General features: G+C 35.7%; 2 protein-coding genes and 1 long non-coding RNA gene across 3 annotated transcripts in view; 1 reads left to right on the forward strand and 2 right to left on the reverse strand.

Moving 5' to 3' along the window:
• Positions 1–1356: 1356 nt before the first annotated feature.
• On the reverse strand, positions 1357–3954 carry LOC116852429 (oxidized low-density lipoprotein receptor 1). The gene is made up of 6 exons (XM_032832787.1): positions 3817–3954; positions 3312–3398; positions 2891–3094; positions 2656–2760; positions 2223–2511; positions 1357–1621 (listed from the first exon to the last, which is right to left on the reverse strand). The coding sequence occupies exons 2-6, from the start codon at positions 3376–3378 to the stop codon at positions 1462–1464; spliced, it is 825 nt and encodes a 274-aa protein (XP_032688678.1). The 5' UTR covers positions 3379–3398; positions 3817–3954; the 3' UTR covers positions 1357–1461.
• A 1191-nt stretch (positions 3955–5145) lies between these two features.
• The window catches only part of LOC116852427 (protocadherin Fat 4-like), a 10454-nt gene continuing 5847 nt past the window's right edge, over positions 5146–9752 (reverse strand). Inside the window, exons 9-19 of the mRNA XM_032832778.1 lie at positions 8979–9173; positions 8796–8877; positions 8491–8600; positions 8272–8418; positions 7080–7194; positions 6933–7002; positions 6743–6853; positions 6489–6662; positions 6083–6336; positions 5475–5746; positions 5146–5344 (exon numbers count right to left, since the gene is read on the reverse strand). Coding sequence (XP_032688669.1) covers positions 5255–5344; positions 5475–5746; positions 6083–6336; positions 6489–6662; positions 6743–6853; positions 6933–7002; positions 7080–7194; positions 8272–8418; positions 8491–8600; positions 8796–8877; positions 8979–9173 — 1620 coding nt within the window. The 3' untranslated portion in view covers positions 5146–5254. The remainder of the gene's footprint in view (positions 5345–5474; positions 5747–6082; positions 6337–6488; positions 6663–6742; positions 6854–6932; positions 7003–7079; positions 7195–8271; positions 8419–8490; positions 8601–8795; positions 8878–8978; positions 9174–9752) is intronic.
• The window catches only part of LOC116852430, a 4040-nt gene continuing 3455 nt past the window's right edge, over positions 9168–9752 (forward strand). Inside the window, exon 1 of the long non-coding RNA XR_004379769.1 lies at positions 9168–9672. This is a non-coding gene — a long non-coding RNA (uncharacterized LOC116852430). The remainder of the gene's footprint in view (positions 9673–9752) is intronic.

Below are 9752 nucleotides of genomic sequence, written 5' to 3' on the forward strand. Positions count from 1 at the left end.
AGCTACAAGAATATACAATAAAAAATGGGGGTATCCATTTAAAAACATCATTGTGACCTTGACCTGATCTTTATGACGCAACTCAAGGTCAAACTGCTAATATCATAAAATAGATCTTTTTAAACCCTACGACTTTTGTATTTAACATTTTTTTATACAACGCTTTGTTTTCGAGATATTCAGGTGTTCCGGTATATAATATTCACCCTGTATATATTAATTTAACAGAAAAGAAACGGATTTAATAAAAGAACGCCAGCGCATTCGAAAATTAATATCATATGATATTATATTTATATGATTTGTTTTTTGTAGTAGAACTGGTTGTACTAGATTGCACTATAATTCCCTTTCTCTTTTACATTAAACTATAGTTATATATCTACTCAGATAGCACAAAGGATTTAGAAAGAATTTAGTCGAATGTCATCAATTTAGAGTTCCTTTTTAGATGCAAAAAGAATTCTTTTTACTGAACTAAATTCTGAATTCTTTTTGCATCTGAGAATGAACTCAGAATTGGTGACATACAACTGAATTTTTTTTAATTCTCTGTACTATCTGAGTATTTCTTTATAAGTTCTAAAAGTATATATTAGTTCAGCTACAAGACAGATTTCACTATGTGTTATTTGATTTTTATGCCCCTTATCTCAGAATATCTTAAGCATATTACTTAAATACATAATCGGGTTTCCGGTCGTCCTAAAAAGTTGTGAAATATTTGTATGCTTATGTCTATCTTATGAAATAACATACTGATTTGAAGAAAAATTTTGTATTTAAATTTATATCTTTTCATATGGATATATATATACATAGTATCCATATCCATACTTTAGGTTTACAAGGGTCAGAATTCGGAAATAGGCGAATTGTCGGCTTTCGGTAAAGTAGTCAATGGCGCGGATGGCAATAGCTCGGAATTTACAAAGATTTCGTCGAAAATAGATGCCACACACTTGTACATTTGTGGTCTTATCTATGACGTAAAGGAAACATGTTTGGATGGCTTTCAGTTGAGTTATCGGTCAGTCATTGTTAATGATTTTTGTTGTGCTACAAGTCCGAATAATATAGAAATCATTAAAAAAAAATTTCGAAAGCGGTGGCCTAGTGGCGTCCAATGAACATACGTTCTGTCCTTAGTGAATAAAAATAAATGTAGTCTGGCGCTAGCATGTCACGCTGCGAAATACGTCTTGTAAAGAGAGTCTTATAGGATTGCAGATATATTCGAGAGATAATCTTTAACTAACCAATGCTAACTATGCTTTTAACAAACCACACGCAAACATTCATGATTGTTTAAACGGATGGGCGTTGGAATGGGTGATAATAACGTTCATTATTACGTAACATTGAAATGAAACGTAATTATTTATACAGTATATATATTTACGTGTACATGTTTCGACGTGCTTAAATAATCTTTCTATTTCCAATCGTCATTAAACGCAGCTAATTGTTTTTGTCGATTAACAATCGTGCTGTCCTTTCAATCTTGTTTGCTGATTCATCATCGGTTGCCAATTCGCAAATGTATCTTTGCCTCAAGCCGCAATCCTCGCCTCTGTAGGAGTAGATCTTCGACGATTCGTTATAGGATAATTTCAAACACCTGAAATTTGAAATGAAAATTATAATAATAATAATAATTATAATTATAATAATTATATATACATATGTACACACACACACACACACACACACACACACACACACACACACACACACACACACACACACACACATATATATATATAAATATATAACTAACAGAAAAGAAACGGATCTCATAAAAGAGCGCGGGCCACTCGAGAATTAACAATTAATATTATTTGATCTGTTTTTTAGAGCTGAACTGGCTGTACTAGTTTGCATTAATTCTCTTTCTCTCTTTTTTATATCAAACCACAGCTATATATCTATTTTTTAAGTTCTGAAAGTATACTAGTTCAGCTATAAAGAATAGACTTCATTATGTGTTATTTAGTCTTCACCTCATCCCGCTTATTCAAAGTATATAACCCAAATATATAACCGGTTTTCCGGTCGCTCTAAAAAGTCGTGATAAATGTTCGTATGCTCATTATCTTATGAAATAACACGACTGATTTGAAGAAAAATTTTATATTTCATATTTAAATTCATTTTCTATCTTCACATGGCACAATAATATAATATCCAAAGATGACTTCAATATAATAAGTAATACGAACCTGCCATTGCCAGTTATTGACTGTTTTGTGTCTTCACGAACTGGTCGACCACTGTTCCAAATCCACAAAAGTCCCGGATTTAACCCCCCTGTCCAGAAATTCTTTCCCTTCAGTTTAGAGTTCGACATTATGCCGGCGATTACATCTTGGGTCTCTTCGATCGTGTCGAACTCGACCAAATGCCCACCCATTCCATGGCAAAAGCTGCGCGATGATTTCCAATTGAAATCACGGTTACTGAAGTGGTAGCAGTTTTGACCCATTCTCGTGTAATTGGCGGGACAAGGTTCTGGAAGAGTAATAATAAGCAATTATGATATAAATGAGACGTGTTACACTTTTTCTTTGTAATTGATAAATTAAAGGATCACATATTTGTCGTTTAATATTCCCTATAAATCTTTTCCTATTTATTAAAATTTAGATAACTTACCTTTTATTTGGTTATTGCCAGAGATAATGTACAATAATATTTCTTCCGCTCTTCTTAATCGTTTCTCCATATTATCTATTCTGTCTAATAGTTTTTCGATAGCACCTATAAATTCCCATTGAATATTTTTAGATTCTTTTCTTTCGATATTCATGTTGTTACTAATTACTTATAAGTCATTGACTATTGAAATAAATCCATATCCGTAAATTTTTAACGAGATTTTAAACCATACCAAGCATATACAGGTGAGTTTCGGAAATTTCGTTTCTATTCCCAGTAGAAATCTTATTCGATACTGTTATTGTTTTATCACCGATTATCATCACGCGTGGCGTACGAGAATGTTCGGTTTGGGTAGTAACCCAATTTTCAAGAATTTCTGACCAAGGACCATAATTTATTGCGACAGTTGATGTGTCCGGTTGAGATGGCATACCTAATAAACAATAAAGAAATAAATTAATACAGATAAAATCACATATTTTTTTTCCTGATTTTGATAACTAAAACCTTGCTTAAATACAACTTTAATCTTGTTTCTTTATCTCTTAAATATTAATTATTGTTACAATAACATACACACATTAATTGTTATTTATCAAGTGGTTAGTTATAAATATTTGTATGCAATATGTAAATACTTATATACTTACTGAATGTCATAGTGGTAATTGATATCAATGTAATAAGAAAAGATAATTGTAATTTAATTTGTTTCATTTTTATTGTAGCTTTGTGATCTGAAAATAAATAACAAAGATAAGAATTTTGGTGGAGTATAAGAACTGAAAGAGAGGCATGTCGTTCTCTATCTGATCTGATATGTGTTCCTAGTATCTCTGACTTTCTCCAGGAAAATTTACAACGGTATGTTGAAACTTCAAGTATCCGGATGTAAATGAGTGTGCCGGAAAATCCCGACGTACACTTATTAACATATTACATGATTGGACATTGAATGATTTGCGTTACAATCGATTCACATATTCCATTCTGATTAAATTTAATTTCAGTAATTACAAATTTTCTTAAATATCCAAAAAGTACAAAATTTGAAAAACTGAGGAAGTTCAATTTTTTACCACAAACATACACGTATATTTTTTAAAGAAGCAATTGGAATGGAATGGAATGGAAAATATAGAGATCATTACTTACACGTGCACTGTGTACAACTTCTCCCTTTGTTTTGCGAGTATTCCACACCCAACCGAATGTCACGGCCGACTGAGAAGAAAAGATTCGAGTACGATGTCGAGTCGTAGGCCTCTCTGGGTCACTTTCTCCCCTCCTCATGCGACAAGTCACTTTCTTCAGCGAGCCCACCTCGGATGAGATTCAATCGTTACCGGTCGTGATGGTAGTTGTATTTGGTAGGTGTTACATAGCGTTAAAGTAGTCGGTGCATTTTATATAAGTAAATATCATGAAACATGCTGGCAAAACAATTTGATTATATGTATCTGCGTATGATAAGTAGATAACAGATACAGTAGTAATAAGTATTAAAATTAGTTTTGATATTCACATATATGTTGTTTTTCTTCTTTTGATATCATATCTCTCTAGCAACTTAAAAACTATATATTTTTTATGTGTTAAGAGATTTATCATTAATCCTCGATTATTATTGTTTCAAAATCACCGTTCCATTCTGTACGCAAAGCAACGTTTAATTCATGCGAGAAATTGAAACATAAATAATACTAGAGATGAGACTCTTGAAAAACGAATTCCAAGTTCCGTTCGAATAGAACGTACTCACTCGTTTACTCGTTGTGGGAAATACTCATGAAGATCGACCTACTGGCACAGTTTTCTCGGTGTACTCGAGTAACTGGTTTTAACAAAAGGCATCCAACAAAGTGTGAACGCGACAACTTCATCGACTAGCATAATAGAGACGATTATACGACCAACTACTACTATCTGATATAATCACAATTTACATAAGTTACAATACTTAGACTTGAAACATTCATCTTTCTTATGGCATTTACACTGTTTGAGATAAAATGTTTTAAAAGAGTAGATACAATAGACGTAAGAGTAGTATCTCATATGTTCAAATTTAATGTTTCTCGTTAATTTGATCAAAGTAGTAAAAAAATATGCGTTAACTACATACATAAGAAAAAAATGAGATTCTCAATGCATATTAACAAACTAATTGAAAAAATACTCTAATGTGTTTCAAAATCTTCCAGATTTCCTTTTCTTTGTACTTTTTTTTTTTATATAAAATTCTTTCAAAATCATGTTCTCTATGTAGCATTTTCATTGTTCCATTTTCAATAAAAAAATAACTACTTCCTACAATCAGAGATCGATGTCGCGGCCGACAGATCGCGAACATAATCTATTCGAGATAATGCAAGTTAACGCTATGCTGCGCAGGGTAACACAGGATAGCACAGATGTGCCGTGGACCGAATACGTGCATAAGGTCGCATTGTTTTGCAAATGCACCGAAGTTCATTCACAGAATTTCGACATCAACGAGACTTTATTTAACTAGACTAATCAAATAACGCTTACGACAATCCTTCGCCATTCACAATTGAAACATATCTCTCGTATTAACAGTAATTAATCGTTAAAAGTACACGGTGAGATTGAGCCTCTCGTTGCCAGCTTGACTGCTTCCGGCTCGCGTTTCCGCCGCAACTTCAACACTGTCCACGGTCTAAAAAATAATAGAATCCTTTGTTCTCTCTTGCTGCGTTTATCTGTTGTCTATTTCGTCTTGAAATTACTCCTTTTATGTTTGTTTTGAAACAAAATGACTACAGATCTATTTTTAGCAAGATAATTACCCTGTCATCGTCATCCCAGGATAATTTTTTGATTCTTGGTAAAACCGAATTAGAAGGCCACGCTGGCACTAGAGAATCCGGGGGATCTCCGGAATAATTGGAAGAGTCATGAGATCCCGCATCCAGATTCGTCCTAGCGCTCAAGTCGTTCATATTTTGCACTAGTCCACCGATGTTAGGAATGTTCGAAGTTGCTGATAAAGTTGGCGGATTCGGGGCGGGTGCCACTTTGTGTCTGGCATACAATGGTAATTGCCTTGCCGATGCTATACCTGTGACATGAGAAAGAAACAAGGGCATTTCAACGTCCTGGTTCTCTTGACCATCACAGATGTGATTTTAAAAAAGACACGTAGCCTTAAAATCGTTTTATGGAGAAAGAAATATAACTGTAATATATATATTTTGTAAGAAGCAATTAGTTGTTTTAACAATTGAATACGTTAGTATTTAATATAATTTTGAAAGACATATATAATTGTTTTTTAAAGAAATTTATAATTATAAGAAAAATTCATATAAAGAGAGTAAAGATAAAATATATCAATAATCATAGAAACTATAAAAGATTCATTAGTGTGCCTAGACTTATACTTGTAATAACATACTTTTAATTGTAGCGCCATATGAGCTTTCGTTGCTTTCTCCGAAGACAGGATTATCTATATCGTTGCGGTTCTCGGTGTTATCATCCTCGTTTCCGTCGCTCTCGTGACGACGATTACGTGGGCCTTCCAGGACATCTTGGAGAACGTTGGCACCTAGTACCTGTGGCGTCGGGCTTAGAGCTGAAGGAACTGGTGATTTCTCGCGATATCCGGTACCCACAGAGCTGACTGAACCACCGCTTTTGGGTCTTTTACTTGAAGGTAAAAAAAGTCAACGATAAGCCATAAAATGTAATCTTAGATCTTTCGATTTGTTAGAAACGTTTCAATATTTACGAGTAGTAAATATTGTTATGGTTCGTAATAAATAATTATTATTATTAGTTATTTAAAGATATTTACTCACTGTTTGTAAATGTAAAGGATGAGGATCAGTATGACAACTCCAAGGAGACCCAAAACCGCAGCGAAGATGGCGACCAACAGCACGCTGCTTCCGAGCCAAGCGGGCGCAGCTCTCGCTGCGATCGGCAACGATCCGCCGTCCGGTATGTGAACGATTACCGGAATCATACTGGATCTGAAGAAATTGTGCGCGAAGACAAATTACTACTTGGACGGATTATCGGGCATGCAAACAAGGGAAAACAGAGACAGAACCTGGGTGGCTTTCCAGTGTCAGATGCTACTGCTACCAATCGAGCCAAAGATCCGTTGAAAGGACCCGGCGAACTTAGCACCAATTCCCCGTTATCCTTTATCTCGAAAGATCTAAAAAATCATATTTTTATTAAAATTAAATCTATGTCATTCTGGTTAATCTTTGTTACATTGGATGTATAATTCATACCTTGCATCCGGTCCTCTGAGGGATAAGCTGACTTTGTCGCCTCTGTCGCCATCGGCCGCTTCCAGTTTCCCTGCGAAAGTCGCATGTTCTTTGTCAATATCGAGTGCCAGAGAGTCAGATTGATATTTAATTCAAGATTATGTTTACCAACGATAGAGCCTTCTCTCACGGAACGAGCATGGAATTCATATCGAGGATGTCGGAATCGAGGTTCCCACTCATTCACGTCTTCGACCGAAATGTTTACACGTGACGTGTCATTCTGAAATTAAAAGCATTTACATATTTATATATTTTAAAGTTATATACTGGGTTGGCAAAAAGTCCGGAAACGGCCAAATATCTCGAAAAGGATCAACTGTAACGAAAAATATATAAGTAACAAAGTTGTAGGGCTTAATAAAATGTACCTAATGATGGCTAAAAATTTGACTTTGGGTGGAGGACAAAGGTCATACGAAGGTCAAATTGAATTTTTTAAATTGGACCCCCCACTTTTTATTACATATTCTTGTAGCTTATTTCAAGGGCTTTCCAAAAACCTATAATAAAGTATTTTTTTTATTAGACATATTTAGAGTTATGAGGCTTGAAAGGATTTTGGTCTTTAACTGTTTCTGTTTCGTAAAAACGTATCACTGTCTTCTGAACGGTGGATTTAGAAATAAGATTGCGATCAGAATATGTAGCATTGAATAGATCAGCTACTTCTTGATATGATCTAATGCGGTTTCCAAATCCTCGATAAATAAGCAGCATTATTCTTTCTTTTTCGGTCAACATTTTCGAAAAAGAAAGAGAAAAGACAGAGTGAGATACGAGAAAGCGCAACTCGTTTTTTTAAATACAAAGATCAAGAAGCGTTATCGTGAAGTGCGGGCATGCGCGAGTTTCGACAGTACGTGTGATATTACGTTGTGAATGTATAACCGCGTTCGATGAGAGCGAATGAACAACTAAGCCGGTCATATCGTCTAGCTCGAGATACGAAAAACAAAGTTATTCTTGTTTTTCTCCTGTGTTTATGTTTTTTAAGCTCCAAGCCTAGTTGTTCATTCGCTCGCATCGAACGCGGTTATTCATTCAGATGTTATTATTCATTTTGACCTTCGTCCTCCACCCAAAGTCAAATTTTTAGCCATCATTAGGTATATTTTATTAAGCCCTACAACTTTGCAACTTACATATTTTTCGCTACAGTTGATCCTTTTCGAGATATTTCACCGTTTCCGGACTTTTTGCCAACCCTGTATATTTTAAGTTATACTCGTATTTTATACAAATTTATAAATTTTCGATGTTTTTTGTTTCAAATGCAATCAGTTAAAAATATACGCACGTGATATCCGTCGGTGACGTGAACCAAAAAGCTATGCTGGATGCGTCGCTCGTAATCCAGTTTACCTTTAAGAATTAACTCGCCGGAATTGGTGATGGAGAATCGCTCGAGATCCTCCACTGCGCCCATCAGCCAAAATCTCAAGCCCTAGGATCAAAGGCTGTACTACGTTGCTAGATCGTAATTAATTTGCGTCACAACAGTATTTTTACTACTTACAGGATCGATATTGTTGACTTTTGTCGTTAGAAGAACACTCCCAGATGGCGTGTCTTCTGGCACGCTCGTTTGATGATCCTTCAGCATAAATTTCACAGGTAACCGACCACCTAGGATCAATAAAGGTATGAATTTTATTTTAACTTTATATCTGACATAAGATCTTTTTCCAAGTTAACGATACTTTAATCTAGTTAATCATTTTGACTCATTCTTACACATGATGTATGTTTAATTTAAATATTGGTACTGATGAGATAAAAACAATTAATATCTGAATTAAATGATATATGAAAGTTATTTACCAGCCGTTGAGCCGACTCCGTCTTCTCGCGATACAACGACTGTAGCGAGAGCATACCTATCAGGATTGTCCACTTGGGTAGCCTATTTAATAAGCAATAACACAGGCTTTATATTTTGTATGTCTACCAAGGAAATTTAGACAAATTTTTAGAGTAATTAACGAATATTTTTTTCTATATTACCTTGATCACAATAGTTGCTGGCGATATTAGCTCGTGATCGTGCAACGATCGTATCATAGCAATTTCGGCAGTCTTGAAATCTAAGTTCAAGAAAGGAAGAATCCCACCTTGAATAGTGTATCGGACCGGCGCATTTATGCCGACATCCTGATCCACGGCCTTTATCGCGGTAGGAAGTATTCTCAGTGATTTTTCCTGTATATTAATCAATTTAATTAGTTCTATGAAAATTTTGTAACGCTCTTGCGTTACGTGCGGGATAGACTTAGTCGGTGTGGTCCAAGGTTTAGCTCAATAAATTAGAAGCAGTGGCGTAAGTAATAAGAAGTGTAAAATATATTCTTAAGTAAACGCTATTTACAATTATTTACAGATAGCGCGACGCCGTTGATGCGTGGTCGCGGTTTTGCTCACGTCGTAAGTCTTAGTTGTCGTCGCGATGACAGCTGCGAGCGTCCAGACTCGCCCGCGGGTCGCGGGACGCGGTCGGCGTTGTCTCGCGATCTTCTATTGCCCGCGTTGTGAGTTTGTATGCGGTGATACGTTTAACGTTGATTACGTGTTCTCGAGAGCGCTCCAATATGTTGGCGATTTCGGGCGCGTGGTCGGTGTTTTCGCGGTGGAAATAAGCGGTGCTAGCTAGAGGATGTCGACGTCGCGTATCCAACTCGGTCGACGGAGTGTCTAGGAAGCGGTGAGGTGAAAGGTTTACTGCGAGGTCTGGTCAGTTTGAGCGTCTCAGAGGAGTTCTCCGGCAGGTCTCTCTCGATCTCG

This window comes from Odontomachus brunneus, unplaced genomic scaffold (assembly GCF_010583005.1).
Source record: "Odontomachus brunneus isolate Ranch 3 - 2012 unplaced genomic scaffold, Obru_v1 Obru_scaffold_224, whole genome shotgun sequence".
Taxonomy (NCBI): domain Eukaryota; kingdom Metazoa; phylum Arthropoda; class Insecta; order Hymenoptera; family Formicidae; genus Odontomachus; species Odontomachus brunneus.

Excerpts from the sequence above, each read along its gene's own strand:
- LOC116852429 (XM_032832787.1), bottom strand. The coding sequence starts at position 3,378 with ATGAAACAAATTAAATTACAATTATCTTTTCTTATTACATTGATATCA. Across the intron at positions 2,512-2,655 it reads TGGCAATAACCAAATAAAAG|AACCTTGTCCCGCCAATTAC; the intron begins GTAAGTTATCTA and ends TTACTCTTCCAG. Across the intron at positions 1,622-2,222 it reads TCAATAACTGGCAATGGCAG|GTGTTTGAAATTATCCTATA; the intron begins GTTCGTATTACT and ends TTCAAATTTCAG.